This window comes from Peromyscus maniculatus, chromosome 2, assembly GCF_049852395.1.
Source record: "Peromyscus maniculatus bairdii isolate BWxNUB_F1_BW_parent chromosome 2, HU_Pman_BW_mat_3.1, whole genome shotgun sequence".
Classification (NCBI taxonomy): Eukaryota; Metazoa; Chordata; class Mammalia; order Rodentia; family Cricetidae; genus Peromyscus; species Peromyscus maniculatus.
The window spans coordinates 127,277,979-127,297,216 of NC_134853.1; the positions used below are offsets into that span (position 1 = coordinate 127,277,979).

At 46.6% G+C, this 19,238-nt stretch overlaps 1 protein-coding gene across 1 annotated transcript in view; it reads right to left on the minus strand.

Moving 5' to 3' along the window:
- Nucleotides 1-2,498: 2,498 nt before the first annotated feature.
- The window catches only part of Cimap2 (ciliary microtubule associated protein 2), a 30,290-nt gene continuing 13,550 nt past the window's right edge, over nucleotides 2,499-19,238 (minus strand). The window contains exon 10 of the mRNA XM_016005733.3: nucleotides 2,499-2,793. Within this exon, the coding sequence (XP_015861219.2) occupies nucleotides 2,721-2,793 (73 nt within the window). The 3' untranslated portion in view covers nucleotides 2,499-2,720. The remainder of the gene's footprint in view (nucleotides 2,794-19,238) is intronic.

Below are 19,238 nucleotides of genomic sequence, written 5' to 3' on the forward strand. Positions count from 1 at the left end.
ACCCACAATGGGCTGGGCCCTCCCACGTCATTGAGAAAATGCTTACATTCTTGGCTACAGCCCGATCTTACAGAGGCGTTTTCTCAGTTGAGGTTCCCTCCTCTCAGATGACTCGAGCACATGTCAAGTTGACACAAAAACTGGCCACCATCAGGAGAGTGTTGGCTTTGCATGCACACGGCCCTGGATTTCAGCCCCGGTGACGCTGTGGACTCCCCAAGAACGCACTGCAGAGCGTTCATAGCGATCAACCTGTTACCCTCGGCTGGTAAGAAAAACGCAGCTCTGTGTTTAGGAAAGGAAAGGTGCTGGGCAACTTCCGTGAATGTGTGCCAATCTGAACCTCACTTTCTCTGTCACATAAACAGCCATACAAGTCATGCTCAGTTCTACCAAAGTATCGCCCGTACCCGCCTGCTCCTGTGCACTAGCTGGTCACTAGGATTTAGACTAGGACTGCCTTCATGAGATGCCCAACTCATTGTATCAGGGGGGTCCACATTGTGCGGTCTGATAGCATGACTTCAAAGGGGCAACTTCTCCCTGCTCAGGACGTCTCACAACCTGGCAGGATTCCACACCTGAGTGACGGAAATTGCTGGGCAATTAGAGAGATGCTAGAACCTGATGCAACTGTTGTAAGATTTATGTGTCTGACATTCATTCAGCCCGGCTCCTCAGAGACGGAACTAGAATGGATGGTTACTAGATGTTGATGGGCTGCTGGCTATGAAGCTCTTTGTTCCCCCAACCAAATCATTTAGGAAAAGTCCAGCCTATAATCAATATGGAGCTGCTTGGAGTTTTGTGGGCAGAGCCAGGACCCAGCCTCATGACCCCCTCCAGGCTGGCCTTCTCCATGGGTTGCTAGAGGCCTCAGAAGGGTCCAGGCTCCAAACCTCAGCTCTCAAGTGTTTGCTCAAGCCCTGTCCAGGTGGAAGGCTAAAGAAGCTGCCTCACATCCGCTTCACACCCAAAGGAGTCATTCACAATCGGAGACAGGTGCAACTATTGCTGGGCAGTAGAAAAGTAGTCTCCAAACTGAAGTGCCCAAACCAGGGTGTGAACTAACCACCCACTGGGCTGTCAGAAAAGATGTCAGTGTTCATCTTGGTATGTCCCTTTCCCAACCCTGAGCTAAAGACCTGAGTACAAGTGGGTTGCTAGGAGGTAAAGAAAACCCCGGGAGGAACGTGGGGAGGGATGGCGCCGGCAGTGAGCGCTCTCAGTCAGCTTGCCCTGTGGGCAGCTAGGGTCACCTAAGCCTGTGGAGAACACACTTCAGTTCTGCCTGAGCACCGAGAACTGGGGGTTTTGATGTACCAGCTCCTGCAGGTATGGTGTCCCTGGGACTTCTCGTAAAGCCTGCCCTGGCAGTCTGAGGAGCCTGTAAGAGGTGGGAATCCTATAGCACACGTGACTTTCGTAACACGCGCAAGCTCGCCGGTTACCTCCGGGCCAAGTGTTTAAACCAACTTCCCAGGGTTCTCACCTACAAAGGCAAGGGTTTCCAATCTGCTCACCTTTTCTATGGTGATGGCAAGTGCCAGTGATACAAGAGCTGGCCAAAATATTTCCTAAAATGCACTCATTCTATAAGGTAGTCTTTTTAAAGTTTTATTGCAGTTATTTTTTAACTTTCAAAAAAGATTTATTCTTTTATTTTATATGAGACCCAAGACCCGCAGAAAAGCTGGATGCTATGATGTGTGCTCTAACCCCAATAGGCAGCGTCAGGGGCTCCCTAGCTGCTACAGATGACATTTTAAATTTCAGTGTGCAGCGCTGTGTTTTCTAGTCTATGGAGAGTTCATCGGATAGACTGATCTTATTTCCTGTTACCTTGATGAATTAACTATCAGGCCAGTTTGAAGAGTCAGCGGGGTCAGCTTTTACAGAGAGGATTCAGTTATCTCTGTGAATAGAGACACTTTCCCTCCGCCCACAACAGCCTCTTTAGCACAAGTGAGGCCGCAACTGGGGAGACAAAACCCGCTCTGGAGGAAGGATCTACTGTGCTTTATTATGTGAGGTCTGTGGCTGAGTCCACTGGGTCCCAGCACCCTCTTCTCTGGGGACAACCCTCACCCCCCCACCCCCACTCAGCTCTCATTGATGTAAACAGCGAAGAAAGCAAGGCAGGAAGTTGTCACTCGGCCCCCACAGACCCACCTGACTATACTTGTGTGCCCACAGTGCTGACTCTGGGGTGCAGAGGCTCTTTCAGTTGCTGGCCCCTGTCTGGAGATCAGCAGCCTCCTCCTTGCAGGAAGCCCTGGTGAGCTTCCAGAAGCATCCTAGTGTGGAGGTGGGGTGTTCCTGCAGGGGCCTAGACTGCTGCATGGCAAATGTTCCCCTCCCACCTCCTCTGGGACAATGGGCTGGGTACCCACGCTCTGGCTTAACAGTGGAAGGTTTCCAGGGAGTCACCCACATGCCCCTCTCCCCCCCACCTACTGTCTGGCTCCCAAATTCATGCCACCAGCTGACTGGAATGCTCAGGACAATGGATCTCTTGTAACAAGATACCTGGCCCCCAACTGTCCCAGCAGACTCTGTGACTTTGGGCCACAGGGCCACCGCAAAGATGACCCTCCTGGTCTCTCCCCTCCCCCAGGCATTCTCCGAGGCCCCTGCTTCCTTTCCCATCCTCCCATGCCAAGATTTCTCTTCAGGCCTTGGGCCCTCTGGGCGCATCAGGTGGTCCTCCTCGTGTGGCTTTAAGGAACAGGATCTGAATTGTAATCCACAGTGGGAGGGCACTTGCCCTTTGTAAAAGGTGTAATCCGTTCCCTGTAAAAAAAAGAAAGAGAGAAATATGGACACGATCCCTCGCAAGACGGTGAGTTCCTCGTCCGTGGGTGGATGAGTAGGTGGCTGTTAGCTGTGCATCACAGGGAAATCCTACCTTGGTTGAGAGGCCAAGATTCATGACCTCCAGAAAGGACCCCTTTCTAAGGAAGGGATCTCTACTTTGTACCCATTTCATCGCAGTCAGAATGTCTTATAAGAATTCCAAGGGAAAAACACATAAAGTCTAACTAGACTAGCCAGAATCGGTGAGGTCCAGCCTCAGCAAGAGACTCTGACTCAATAAAATAAAGCAGAGAATGATTGAGGAAGACACCCCATATAAACTTGAGGCCTCTACACAGATACAAACACATGGGCACAGGCACGCGCGCGCGCAAACACACACACACACACACACACACACACACACACACACAAACACATTTTATACACATGCAAAACAGACAGGAAAAACCAAAAAACAACCGAGCAAGCTGGGCGTGGTGGCACATGCCATCTCAGTACTTGGGATGTAGAGGTGGCAAGTTTGGCCAACCTCAATTACACGGTGAACTTGAGGCCAGTCGGAGCTATGTGAGACCCTGTCTAAAAATGAAAGAAAAGAAAAAAAGAAAACCGGCCACTGATGTACAGTGGCTCATGCCTGGAGCCTCAGTACCTGGGAAGCTGAGGTAAGGGGATCACCATCAGTTTGAGGCCAGCCTGGGCTACATAATGAGTTTCAGGACAGCTTGGGTTACAGAGTGAGTCCTCTCAAAAATCAAATGAACAAACAAAACCATAGCATCTGGAAGATAATACAGCCCTGCCCTGACAGGGAAACTGAGGCCTAAAGAGAGGAGGGCAAGCTTGCATGAGATCACCTAAGGCCAGGGTCAGGGCCAGAACTCAGGGCCAGCACCCCTGAGCTTCCAACCTCAGTCCCATGCTCCTTCCACCGTTTAGATAGTGAGCCAGGAGTCGAACACCCTGCCCCTGCTCAGGACTGTATCTCCATCCTGCAAGCAACTTGGTTTTCTTATAGGAACCCCTACCTTCCCGTGACCAACCGCAGCTAGTGGCCATTGTCACATGCGGCACACTCTCAGTGACTGCCTGTTTTCCCCACTGAACAGGCAGGGTCTCCATGGAGACAGGGCTGTGGTTGTTACATGCTTTTGTTCCGAACCCTCAGTCATGACCCAGGGCTGCGAGGCTATGCTACAGATCTTAGTCAAAGGATGAAGGAGTGAGAGAGGGCTCACCAGAGTAAAGGGGCCTCTCCTGCCACCCGTGGGTCCATGTCTCAGGTCTCTGCACCCCTCCCTAGACCCTCATCGCTCAACTAGACTTTGAGACAGAATCTTTGTCTCTGCCCCCCCCTCTCCATCTACCCACCTAAAACACAAAAGTTGCTTCCCGCTAAAATCCTTAGGAGTACCTGGGAGACAGTATTCACTTGTATTCGTAACTACAATGTCTAAGAAAGGACTTAGGACGATAATATTTAAAAATTTTTCAAAATGTGGGGCCAGAGAGATGGCTCAGAGCTGAATGCAGAGGGGTCCACATTCAGTTCCCAGCATTCACATCAGAAAGCTCACAACCATAAATAACTCCAGCACCTCCCTTCCCTGTGATTGGAAGCCTCCAGCCCCTGTGGGCACCTGCACCCCTGTGGGCACCTGCACCCATGTGGGCACACCCACAGACACAGATGACACAGACACATAGGTAAAAATTGAAAATAAAGACAAAGAATTCTCCAAACATAATATAAGCAATATATATATATATATATATATATATATATATATTCATGCAGCCTGCTCTTTAAAACGAATAAATAAAAAGCGTTGAAAATACTTTAGCAAAGAAGTGAAGAAATATTCAACGTCCTTTCATGAAGAGATGCAAATTCGAACCATGGCGAAACAATTAGAACGACAAAATTCAGAATGCGACGTGACCACCGATGTGGTGGGGCTGGGCTGCGGCTCAGTGGTAGAGTGCTGTCTAGCATACACAAGACACAGGGTTCAATCCCCAGCACCACCAAACACAACACAAAACCAAAACCAGGGCGTGACGCAAGCAAACCCTCACACATTGCTGGTGAAATGCTTAGAGACCGCTGTGTGTGCGTCTGCCAAATGACCTAAAACAGCCCATTCTGGGCCAGTTACCGGAAAGAAATGAAAACCTGGCTATACAGAGCGCTGTATGAGCTCCTTAAGGCAACTTTCATAAACACTGAGATGGGAACAAAAGGCAGCCTATCCACACGCTCGGACACACCGGCAGCAGGGGAACAATCCGCCGCTGCAATGTGGGCAACTTCAAGAGCACTGTGTAAAATGAAAGGGAAAGATGTGTCCGTGCGTGGTCGATTCCATTCGGGAACGGCAAACACATTAGTCATCGGTGTGGACACAGTGCCTCGACAAAGGCAGAGTGTGGTTTCACAACTGTGTGCACTTGTCAAACTCAGAAACTGGGAGCCGAAGAGACGGCTCCATGAGTGAAGTGCCTGCCATGCATACAAGATGACTTGGGTTTGATCCCCAGCACCCACATAAGAAGGTTATCCCAGCATGCACTTGTAATCCCAGCATGCACTTGTGATCCCAGCATGCACTTGTGATCCCAGCATGCACTTGTTAGTTATCCCAGCCCTGCAGAGGTGGAGACAAGCAGATCGGGCTTGCTGGCCAGTCAGCCTAGCCTAGTGGGTGAGCTCCAGATGGACGACGACAGATCCCATCCCCCAGATAAGGTGGACAGTATTCCTGAGAAATGACACCAAAGTCTGTCCCTCTAGCTTCCACATGCACAAACACATTTTTCAAATTAGGGGCTAGACAATGGCTTAGTGGTTGTGTTAGTGAGGGTTTCTGTTGCTGTGCAGAGACACCATGATCACAGCAACTCTTATAAAGGAAAACATTTCATTGGGGCTGGTTTACAGTTTCAGAGGTTTAGTCCATTATTGTCAATGGTGGGAAGCATGGAGGCATGCAGGCAGACATGGTGCTGGAAGGAGCTGAGAGTTCTACATTTTGATCCACAGGCAGCAGAAGGAGGTCATGTGCTATACTGGGCAAAACTTGAGCATATAAACCCTCAAAGCCTGCCCTCACAGTGACACACTTCCTCCAACAAGGCCACACCTCCTAATAATGCTACGCCCTATGGGCCAAGCATTCAAACACATGAGTCTATGGGGGCCATTCCTATTCAAGCCACCACAGTGGTTCAAAGCACACACTATTCCTGAAGAAGACAAGTTGTTTCTAGCACCTACACTGAGTGGCTCACAAACGCCTTTAACTCCAGCTCCAGGAACCAGACGCCCTCTTCTGGCCTCTGTGGGCACTGCACTCACATGCACAAACCCACTCTCAGCTGTGCATATACATACATAACTAGAAATTAGAAATAAGTAATAATTTTAAACCTCATAAACTGCATGCCTGCGAAAGGACTTTTATGTATGCAAGTAATACTATTATAAATCTGACTTTTAAGGCTGGGTGTGGTGGCACAGGTCTTTATTCCTAGCATTCAGGAGACAAAGTCAAGGGGATTTCTATGAGTTACAGGCCATCCTGGTCTACATAGTGAGACCTTGTCCAAAAAACAATAATAATAAGTAAATAAAAATATAAATAAGTCGCCGGGTGGTGGTGGCACACACCTTTAATCCCAGCACTCAGGAGGCAGAGCCAGTCAGGTCTCTGTGAGTTCAAGGCCAGCTTGGTCTACAGAGTGAGTTCCAGGACAGGCACCAAAACTACAGGGAGAAACCCTGTCTTGGAAAAAAAAATGTGTGTGTGTGTGTGTGTGTGTGTGTGTGTGTGTGTATAAATAAATCTGACTTTTATGAAAAGCCATGGCTTCTTACAGAACAAATCCAAGTATTTTAGCTCCATGTCCAAGGCCTTTAATGACCACTGAACCATCCTTGCCCTGGTCTCACTGTCACTTACCCACTGCACACACCATTCCCAGTGACACCCTCTGGGTTCAGATTAGGGTTCAGGAGTGCAGGGAGGGGCTTCCTAGAGTCCCTCTTTCCGACTCCAACACCCAAATCTCTCACCAAACAGTATATGCAAATGTCCAGGAAGTGCAGAAAAGTGAGCATGCGTGTGTGTGTGGGGGGGGGGGGAGCATCAGCATTCATCTGTCTCTGCTTCCTAATGGGGAGACAATGTGACCAGGTGCCTCACCCGCCCGCTGCCACAGAAGAGCCGTTCCCACCAATGTCTTCTCATACGATGGACTATGTCACCAACTCCAAGTCACGGTGACCCCTCCTTCCTCAAGTCACTTTTGGCAGGGACTTTCTTACGGCAATGAGAAAAGTAACTATATAAACACATCGACATTTAAAACACTGTGTATACTGTAAACATGCCCCAAGAACGTAAGAATTTATTATTACTGTGAACAAGGAGCATTTATGGCTCCACTTTGGGACTTTTTAGGTAGAGAATATGCATTTTTAACTAGAATTCTGAAAGAACGGTGTATCTTCAGTGTTTTGGCAGAAGCGTATTAATGATTCCATTTCCTTTGAAATTTATCAAAAATAAAAGATGATTAAGAGGGACTGAAGAGAAGGCTCAGTGGTTAAAAACATGTGCTGCTCTTACAGAAGATTTGAGGTTAGTCCCCAGCACCCACATCCAGTGGCTCATAACCACTTGTAACTCCAGCTCCAGTAGATCTAATGCCCTCTTCTGGCCTCCACAGGCACTGCACCCATGTGCACATACCCACATACAAATGCAAAAACACATGTAATTTAAATTTTTTTATATTTTAAAGATGTCTAATAGACAGAGTGACAGACAGATGATATGCCATTAAGCATTAAAACATTAGTACTGTGATCATTTTGTAGAATAATAATTTTGTATGTAAAAGAGAGTACAGGTACATGGATGCTGTGTCACACGTCAAAGGCAACTTTCTTTGTCTAATTCCACCATGTAAGCACTAGGGACTGAACTCAGGTCATCAGGATTGGCAGCAAGTGTTTGTCCCCCATGAGCCATCTCACCAGCCCAAATAAAATCTAAATGATGTATGGGTGTAGAGGTGTGCAGTATAAAATCCTTTTAACTTTTCTACATGTTCAAATTTTTTTTCATAAAATAAAAACAAAAGAAAGTGTAAATTTCTGCCAAACAAAACAAAACAAAACCCAGAAGTGTCTCAAGTGTTCCTTTTGTGGTGTTCTCAAGACGCTGGCCCATTTCATTAATGAATGTGTTGGCTCATCATTTAACAAGTGTTCATGAGCTCCACCTCTGAGTATCAGCAAGACACTGGAGCAAGGGAACAGGACACTCTGTTCAGTTTCACTGTGGGCACGTGAGGAAGCCACAGTACCACAGAGATGCATGTGGTGCCCTGGGATGTACAAGAGGCTAAGAATAAAGAGACATTGTCTAGAAAATCAGGGAAGCTTTTGTATTTATGCTGAGCTGTGGCTGATACATAGGCGTTTCCCAGATAAACACTAGAACAGCCATGTACAGTCAATGGCCTTAGGATTAGGCCAGTAAGGGAGATGCCAGGCTGGCATTGGTCCACATGGCTAGAGAGTGGGCCAGCTAGAGTTTCGTTTGTTTGTTTGTTTGATTGGTTGGTTGGTTGGTTTTGAGACAGTGTCTTACTATGCAGCCTTGTATGGCCTAGAGCTTAGTATGTAGACCAGGCTGGCCTCAAATTTAGCAATCCACCTACCCATTGCTGATATTAAAGGTGTACACCACTATACCCCAACAGGGTTTTAGAATCCTAGTTAAGAGCTGGATGTGGTGTTACATGCCTTTAATCCCAGCACTTTAGGCAGAGATGGGTGGATATCTGTGAGTTTGATGTTAGCCTGGTCTACATATTTAGTTCCAAGCCAGTCAGGGCTACATAGAAAGATTCTGTCTCAAAAACAGAAATGTTGTGGGGTATCCACCAGACAAGACTACTTGGACACAGGTTCAAACCAATAGAAACTCTACACTAGCCAGCCATTGACTACACTGAGTGTTCAGGACCCAAGTGCAGTCCCGAGCCTTTCTCAGGGTGAGCCCTTAAGCACAAAAAACACATCCTGGGCTGACACACCTCAGTTAGCAAGAACAGTTAGCCGGAAGCAGAACTATAGAAACCAAAAAGCAAGGCCAGTCCAGGGAGGGACTTTCCCAGAGCTATGAACTTGGATGGATTCCGTCTTGCAGGTGGTGCTCCCTACATGCTGGGTTCCAAGGCCGAACTGGTGCTTCCATCATGGAGTCAGTTATACTAAGGTCTGGGGGACTGTAACAAAATAAAATAAAATCTCCTAGCCAAAAGATCCAGAAAGGTAGCCAGATGGAGGTCTGTTGTCCAGCTAACACACTTATGAAGGACCTACTATACACACAGTTGAAAGGACCTACTATACACACAGTAGAACAAAAAGCAGCCTTTCCCACACAGGACTTAAATCAGAGGTTAGCTGATTGGAAGCCCAAGACCCAGTGGGTCCAGCCCAAGAACAAGCAGCTGAGATCTGGAACTGAGACTGAGGAAGATTCAATGGCCTCATATTCTGCACCTCTCCTCTCTCATGCACGCTCTCCCTCACCTGGACTAGAGACAGCGTGCTGGTAAAGGACGTGTCTCACCACCCATGGACTCATTTTTTATTATTATTTTTTTAAGACAGGGTTTCTCCGTGTAGTTTTTGGTGCCTGTCCTGAATCTCGCTCTGTAGACCAGGCTGGCCTCGAACTCACAGAGATCCACCTGGCTCTGCCTCCCGAGCACTGGGATTAAAGGCATGCGCCACCACTGCCCGGCTCTGCAGCCTCATTCTAACTTGGCCCAGGAAGTGAAAATAATGCACAAGACCAGAGGCAGAGGCACACACTCCGTTCCCTGCATTGTCTCTGCTCTCCTGCAGGACTTGGCAAATCCCTTCACGCACCGATTCAAACCATGCTTGCTCGAGTCATAAGATGGGGAAATGGCAGGCCAACCACTGCTATCTGCTATCTGTGGCCTTACACACTTCACAACCACAAGTACGCAGGAGCACAGCGACCACCCTGAAAAATGGCGGACGTCAACATAAAAGGGTAGTAAGGATCCAGTGAGAATCCCTCCCCCATCCAGTTTCTATTCATTTTTACTGCTTATTCCTGCTGGTTATAGTGTTTTAATTTTTAAAAAAAGTGTGTGTGTGTGTGTGTGTGTGTGTGTGTACATATACATGGATATAACTGCATGTTGAGCCCAGAAGAGGGCATCAGATCTCCTGGAGCTGGGGGGTTACAGAAGATTGTGAGCCACTTGGTACATGGGAGCTGGAACTAAACTCCAGGCCTCCAAAAGAGCAGCAAGTGTTCCTAACTACTAAGCCATTTCTTCGACATGCTTTTCTAAATCAAGCGTAAATGTGTGTTTGTGTAGGAGTATGTGTACTTGTGAGTGCAGATGCCCAAGGAGTCCAGAAGAGGGCCTCAGATCCCCTGGAGTTAGAGTTACAGAAAGTTGTAAGCCACGGATGTGGGTGCTGGGAACCAAGCTTGGGTCCTCTGCAATTACACCAGCTCTTACCTGCAGAGTCATCCCTCCAGCCCCTCCCCCTCCTGCTGCTCACAAGAAGCAGTCACAGCCCAGGGTCTTCCTGGGCCAGAGGCTTCGGCTGTATTTCACAGGTTTGTATCTACAGTTTCATTGGAATTATTTTCTAAACAGTTCAAAATTTCAAACTTGATTATTCTCTCAGACTTAAGAGCTGTTTAGAGGTGTGCTTGCTTGTCTGTTTGTTTTTAAACAGGGTCAGACTATGTAGCCTCTGGCTGACCTGAAACTTGCTATATAGTCCAGGCTGGCCTTGAATTTATAGAGATCTACCTGCCTCTTCTGGGGTTAGAGACATCTGTCACCACACCTAGCCCGAAGAGGACTTTCTCTCCTGAAAATGCACTACAATAAAAGTAAAGTACTACGGATCTTAAAGCTAATGCTGGCCAGAGCTGAAGTATGCTTTTTCTTGTACACTGGACTTCTTTACCTTCTAGCCACACGGCTGACCTGCATGCCAGCTTTACTCAAACGGCATGGCATTTTCTCTCCCACCTATGAATCTATAATAAACTTTTCTCTAAAAATAAAACAAAACTCTTAAAGCATAGACTCACGAGAACAAACAGATGGAAGAATCAATATGCAAAAAAAAAAAATATTTTGTGAGTAGAAAAGTGGATGGAAAAGAGGTAACAGAGCAGATCCAAGCCCCGAGTCAGTAGAGGATAAAGCTAAGAAATTTCCCACTCCAAAAGACTAGAGCGCTGGCAGCATCAGGCGGCGCCGCAGGAAATGGGGATGAAATAGAAACTGAAAGCAGGAACAGTTAGAAAGCCTGGAGAGTGTCGGTTTCCTACCCGACTCTCAGCAGCCAGAGAGGTGCCTGGGAGCGTGTTTACAGGGTGTTTACACGGTGTTTTAAATGTCGATGTGTTTATATAGTTACTTTTCTCGCTGCCGTAAGAAAGTCCCTGCAAAAGTGACTTGAGGAAGGACGGGTTTACTGTGACTTGGAGTTGGTGACACAGTCCATCGTATGAGAAGACATTGGTGGGAACAGCTCTTCTGTGGCAGCGGGCGGATGAGGCACCCAGTCACATTGTGTCCCCCATCAGGAAGCAGAGAGAGAATGCTGGTGTTCAGCTTGCTGAAGACTGAAGATTTATTCTTGGAAACTGAGGTTCTCCGTTCACAGTGACACCAGCCAAGTACTCCATCTATCTGTCTGTCTGTCCATCTGTCATCCATTCATTCAGTGGCAGGGTTGTGATGTATAATAGGTATGCACCACCATGCACAGCCCATGTGCAACATGTTAGTTTTATTGTTGTTTTGTAAAAATTTGTTTTTATTGTATATGTATGAGTGCTTTGACTATATGTATATGTACCATGTGTGTGCCTGGTGCCCGTGGAGTCCCCAAGAGGGTGTTAGATCCCGTTGAACTGGAGCTACAGATGGCTATAAGCCACTATGTGGGTGCTGGGAACCAAAACCAGGATCTTTGCAAGAGCAGCCAGTGCTCTCAACTGCTGAACCATCTCTGCAGCCCAATGAGCACCGTGCTGTAAAATTTGGATTAAACGGAAGTTGAATGACTGACTATTGAGTCTAGCCTCTTCCCCTTCACTTACATGGAAGAACTTGGGCAACCAGGCTTAGATGCCCAAGAAAGCTTTCTCAGGCCAAGGCCAAGAACAAAGACCTAGCAACAACGACACCAGAAGACACCTCCAACAAGATCACCGACACTTGCTCTTCTGTGGCAGCATCCATTATCAGAAAGCACAGAGGGACCTCCTGAGGAGTTTCTAGTGGGACAGGCATGCCAAGCCAGGGATAAGAAGACGCCGTGGGAAATCTCCAACAGAAGATGGAAATCAAAACAGAGAACGAAAAGGATCGGGCAGAGAGACTCTATCAAACAAATGTATCTCCATATTTTTTAAGGGTGAGGAAGCAGGGCTTCCATAAAATAAGGGCATGCCGCCATTAACAGAAACATAAAGAAAGCAAAAATGTGGAGGTTTGTGGGGCGTTTACCCACCACTCCCACAGCTTCCCAGAGTTTTCTTGAGTGCGATCAGCAGGAAACATTAGATAGAAGGATTTATAGCGGAGAATCTTGCGGAGATAAACAGATAGAAAATAAAGGATAGCCTCGAGAGGGCCTGGAACCTATTCCAACGGGCCCCGACTGTCTCTGGCCCAGGGTTTTTATAGAGACACCAAGGGGTGGAGCAAAAGACCTCCTCCCCCACAGCCAAGTGCAGACCATCTCAGACATCTGCACTCAGGCCCGTGGTCCTGATCATCCTCTATTCGGACCTGCTGGGTAAAGCCACGAGGAACCCGAGAACGGGCTCCCACAGAGGTTGAACTAGGAAGGCGAAGACGACATTTGCAGTGGGTGAGGGACTATTTCCACTCACCGGGAAACAGAAGCACCCAGGACAGGACAGAGCAGGCTTCGCCGTGACCACTTGATGAAAGAGCGTCACAGAATGTGGACTCTCTCACGCCTCCTGACCTCCCTCCTGGAGGGGCACAGTCCTCCAGTCCCAGGAGTCCGGGTGGAGTCAGGGCTTCCCAAACAATGCCCCGGAAGCCCCAGGGAGACTCTTCTCAGCTAGACAAGCTGACATCCCCAGGGACCCTCTAAGTAGCATTCACAAGCCCTAATTAAGCTTCACGTCCTTTGTGTCCTTGTGGGGATATAAATTATTCTCCTCTTACAGACTGGAAAACCGAGGATTAGAAGAAAAGGGGGTGAGTCCTGCCTGGAGATGGCACTGAAAAAGAATTCTTTTATCTATCTATCTATCTATCTATCTATCTATCTATCTATCTATCTATCTATCTATCTATCTTTCTTTCTATCTATCTATCTATCTATCTATCTATCTATCTATCATCTATCTATCTATCTTTTATTTATTTTTATTTTTTATTTATTTTTATTTTTTTATTTTTTGGTTTTTTGAGACAGGGTTTCTCTGTGTAGCCCTAGCTGTCCTGGAACTTGCTCTGTAGACCAGGCTGGCCTTACACTCACAGAGATCCACCTGCCTCTGCCTCCCAAGTGCTGGGATTAAAGGCATGCTCCACCACCATCCAGCAAAAAGAACTCTTAGGTTGTGTCTATTTCAAGAATTCCTGTTTTGCTCTATTTGCAGGCTTTTTGTTTTTGTTTTTGGCTATAAAAAGAATCTTTATCCTAGCACTTGGGAGACAGATACAGGAGGACCAGGTATTCAGGATCACCCTCAGCCACAAACTGAGTTCAGCTACACGAAGTCTTATCTCAAAACAACAACAAAAATAAATAAATAAATAAAAAGCATACACAAAAAATTTTGATAAAAATCAAACAGTTCAGAAACAAACTTTCATAGTCTTTCTTTCTAGATACAACTGTGGTCAGAAGTTTGATGCTCTGACCAGTGAGATGGCTCAGCACGTAAGGAACTTGCTGCTAAGTCTGAAGACCTGAGTTCAGTCCCCAGGGATCCACATGACAGAAGTCAAGAACTGACTTCCACGTATGTGCCATGGCACACACATGTCCTTACACATGCACAGATAAGCAAATAAAAAATTTTCTGGGCTGGAGAGATGGCTCAGAGGTTAAGAGCACTGACTGTTCTTCCAGAGGTCCTGAGTTCAATTCCCAGCAACCACATGCTCACTACCATCTATAACAAGATCTGGTGCCCTCTTCTGGCCTGCAGTCATACATGCTGTATACACAATAAATAAATAAATCTTTAAAAAAAATTTTTTTTCTGCTTGTTTTTCATCTTAAGCTTTCTAAGCATATGCCTATGCATCTTTTAATTTAATTTTGTTTTGTTTGGTTTGGTTTTTGTCTGTTTGTTTTTGCTTTTGTTTTCAGACAGGGTCTCAGTACATAGTTTGGCTGTCCTAGAACTTATTATGTAGAGCAGGCAGGCCTTTAACTCACAGAGATCCTCCTGCCTCTGCCTCCCAAGTGCTGGGATTAAAGGTGTGAGCCACTATGCCCGGCTAATTTAATTTTTAAACAATCTTTGAGCTGGTAGGATAGCTCAGTGGCTGTATGAGCCTGGCTACCAGTTCAACCGCATAACCCATAACACACATAAAGATAGAAGAGGAGAACTGACCCCCAAAATTATCCTCTGACCACCACCTATGCGTGTCACACACACATACACAAAGTTTTTAAAAAGAATAAAATGAGCAGATGTCCTCCAGGTATTTATTAGATATTGAACGTGCCCCCTGCACCCTCTTCTCTCAGTCCTCTACATTTTAACTACCCACTTTGTTCCTTAAGGCAATTTCTCTTTTACTATAGTTTTATATATACATACATGATTTTGTGCGACCATAAAAAACCTTAGGGACTGCAAATGAGAGAAAATATACAATATTTGTCTCTTATAAGACTGGCTTAATTCACTCAATATCCATGCATCTTAAATTGGGTCATCATTTTTTTACCAAAAAATATTCGTATGTATTTACTCTTTCAGATAAAGTTTATAATAAATTTATCGTGTCCTCCTCTGCCCAGAACTTTATGATGTAATCTTTTTTTAATTTTGTGTGCATTGGTGTAAGGGTATCTGATCCCCTGGAACTGGAGTTATAGTTGTGAGCTGCCATGTGGTTGCTAGGAATTGAACCTAGGTCTTCTGGAAGAGCAGCCAGTGCTCATAACTGCTGAGCCATCTCTCCAGGCCCCTAGGATGTGATTTTTTTTTTTCTCGGAGCTGAGGACTGAACCCAGGCCCTTGCACTTGTTAGGCAAGTGCTCTACCACTGAGCTAAATCCTCAACCCCAGGATGTGAGTTTTAATGGGATTAAAGTACAATGAGTGTACAATGAGAACAATGACTGTTTTTCTTTCTTTTTTTCTTTCTTTTTTCTTTTTCCTTTTTTTGTTTTGTTTTTGTTTTTTGTTTTTTTGTTGTTTTTGTTTTTGTTTTTTTTGTTTTTGTTTTTGGTTTTGGTTTTGGTTTTTCGAGACAGGGTTTCTCTGTGTAGCTTTGAGCCTTTCCTGGAACTCGCTTTGGAGACCAGGCTGGCATTTTTTTTTTTTTTTTTTTTTTTTTTGAGACAGGTTTCTCTGTGTAGTTTTGGTGCCTGTCCTAGATCTCGTTCTGTAACCCAGGCTGGCCTGGAACTCACAGAGATCTGCCTGTCTCTGCCCCCTGAGTGCTGGGATTAAAGGTGTGCGCCACCACTGCCTGTTGGTACTGTACACTGCTCAATGACTGTTTCTCTAACACTGGGTTTCTCATCCATGAACATGGTATTCTCCCTGGTTATGCGAGTCCACTATCCTTCAGCAGAGGTTCCAATCACTTCCTTTATGTTTTTTTTTTTTTTTAAGATTTATTTATTATATATGCACACAGTGTTCTGTCTGCACGTGTGCCTGCATGCCAGAAGAGGGCGCCAGATCCCATTACAGATGCCTGTGAGCCACCATGTGGTTGCTGGGAATTGAACTCAGGACCTCTGGAAGAACAGCCAGGGCTCTTAACCTCTGAGCCATCTCTCCAGCCCCCACTTCCTTTATGTTAACTCTGCCGTATTAACTTTACTCCATTCCACTTCATCCTTGGTGCTGTTGATGAGAGTGGGATCTTTTCTCAAGCCGTGCTTGTGTCAGGAGAGGGAATTACTCATTACCTACTTTAATGAACTTGCCTTTCTGTTTTGGGGGTTGTTTGAAACAGGGTCTCTCTATATATATTCTATATAGTCCTGGCTGTGTTGACCAGGCTGGCCTTGAACTCAGAGATCCACTTGACTCTGCCTTCTGAGTGCTGAGATTACAGGCGTGCACCACCACCACCTAACTTTGAACTTGCCTTTTTTTTTTTTTTTTTTTTCCTTCTTGACTTTATAGTTTTAAAATTAACTGTCTTCAGAATTTTTCATCAACACATAGATTATTAAAATCATGATGATTTTTCTCTTCTTGACCAATATTTGTATTTCTTATTTCTTTTCCTTGTCTAACTACATGTCCTAGAACCTTCAGAGAAATCCTGAGTAATAGGGCTGAGGAGATTGCTCAGTGGTTAAAGCTCTTGCCTCACAAGGGCGAAGACCAGAGTCTGGAAACCCAGACCCCACATGAGTAAGTGCTGGGTGGGAGTGGTGGCCTGTTTGTAATTTCAGTCCTAAAAGGCAGAGACATGGGATGCCAGAGCAAACTGGCTAGCAGGAATGTTCATATCTATGAGCTCTGAGTTAGATTGAGAGGCCCTACTGTGGCAGTTTGATGAAAATGTCCCCATAGGCTCAGGGACTGGCACTGTTGGGAGGTGTGGCCTTGTTGGAGTATGCTTGGTGGAGGTGAGTCACATGTGTATGTGTGGGCGGGGCTTTAGGTCTCAGATGCTCAAGTCAGGACTAGTGTGTCTCAGCCTCTTCCTGCTGCCTATGGATCCAGATGTAGAATTCTCAGCCATCTCTCCAGCACCATGTCTGCCTGCATGCTGCCATGTTTCCTGCCATGATGATAATGGACTAGACCTCTGAACTGTAAACCAGCCTCAATTAAATTCCTTTATAAGAGTTGCTGGGCGCAGTGGATGGGAGAGAGGAGACGTGCCAGGTGTTCTTCCAGCTTTAGGAGGTGCTTGTCAAGAGCTTTCTTTATTTGGTGTATTGTCAGATCAGGATTTTCATAGCTGATTGGAAGACTTGTGGGAAAACTTATTTTGATAAATTATTACACATGCAGAAAACCTGATCACACTGACTGGATCTGTCCACAACATGGAAAATAAACTGGATTTTCAGAAAAAAAAAAAAAAAGAGTTGCTGTGGTTACGGTGTCTCTTCACACAATAGAAACCCAACGACAGCTCCCTTGAGGAGTAAGGACGGATGAGAATGCTTCCCTGCACCCAACCTCCAGCCTCCACATCCATGTACACACATGTGCACTCACTCTGACCCCTACACATGCACTCACATGTGCATGCACCCCCACACTCCCACATGCATGCACATGTGGTGAGCATGCACACACGGGAACTCACATCCACACTTCCACATGTATGTACACACATGTATGTGCAACCCACACACACCACACACATGTGCACTCACACCCACATCCCTACATGCATATACACACTTGTACACTCACACCCAGACCCCACATGCATGCACACACATGTACATACCCCACTCTCACATATATGCAGATACATGTGACTCATACTCACACATGTGCATGCACACCCTTCCCCGCACGCACACACACACACACACACACACACACACACACACACACACACACCTTTGATCATTTGATCATCCAGGCATGACTCTTTCTAGGCTCCCAAATCCTCACAAGGGCCTGACACGGGAGAATAGTCGCCGACCTAGAAGAGGACAGACTGGCTTCTGGTCCTCAGTCTGCTGCTCACCAGCTGTGTGACTTTGGGCAACTTACCCGCTTCCTTCCTCTCTCTTGCCTGGGTTTAATATGTGTAAAATAAGACTAAGCACCTTGGCCAGAAAGGTGACAGGTGTTTTTATACACTAAAAGTATTAGTGTTCCTTAATGACAGGTGGAGGGCTAGAAAGAGGGTTCAGCTCTTAAGAGAACTTGCTGCTTTCGCAGAGGACCTGGGTACAGTTCCCAGCACCCACATGGCAGCTCACAGCCATCTGGAACTCCAGCTTCAAGCAATCCGATGCCCTCTTCCGACTTCCACAGGCACCAAGCACGCACATGCTGCACACACATCCATGCAGAACATCCATACACATAAAATAAATCTTTTTTATTCTAAAATTGCAGATGATATGTACATTTATTTCCACTCCCACCTGAGATCCACCAAAATGTGTTTAAAGGAATTCTTAAAGACCAGGCAAACTATAGAGAAAGGGGAGGGATGAGGGGACTCAGGGTTTCGGGGGTGGGGGTGGGGGGTGGGGGGGTAACTATGTCTGAGGAAATGGACAGAGAAGGGAGAGTCGGCCAGGCTGTGAAGATGAAAAGAGAGATCTGGGCCAGGAGGAAATGCAGCCCCTGCCACAGACCCCAGGGAGGCCCAGGAAGTGCAGACAGCAGGCCCAAGACCAACAGAGAAGATGGAGATGGAGATGGAAAGCTGTACCAGCCCACGCTGGCTCCTCGCCTCCTTCTTCCCCACCTGACACAGACAGCAGGTTAGCTTGTGGAAAGGTTCCGGGCAGGGGCTGGGCCCAGGCAACAGCAGACGGCAGAGGACCAAGGAAGGGGAGGAGCGCAGTCGTCAGGAGGAGCCCAGCCTTCCTCCCCAGAGCACTCACACTGCACCAGCCTCACCCAGAACGGAAGATTCTCCTCCAGGAAATCCCAGTGGTCCCAGGGAAAGCCCTGGAAGCGTGACAGGTGAATGATGGATCCCGTCAGCCCCTGCCCCATTAGACTTATAGGGGCATTTGCAGTGTGTTTCTCTTGAATGTGAGTGAACAAGGGAAGAAAAAGGAAGAGCCCAGAAGAGCCGGAGACAACACGCTTAGGAAAAACTGTAGTATCTCCTTGGATAAGAGAGTGTCCTTGGTAAGAAAGCATCCTACGTCAACAGCACAGAACTACTCTGTGAAAGAAAAAAGAGCAGGTGATAAGACAGAAAGGCTCTTGGAGATTAAAAATACGATAGAATCGGGGCTAGAAAACTAGGACCAGGAAATCTTATCAGAAAGAACAGAAAAGGCAGACAAAGAAGAAAAAAGAAAAGAAAAGAAGAAACTAGGAGCCAGGGAGATGGCTCAGCGTGTAAAGTTCATCCAAACTCCAGTCCTTCCAAGTGTGAGGACAGGACTTAGGATCCTCAGAGTTCATGTAGAAGCCAGG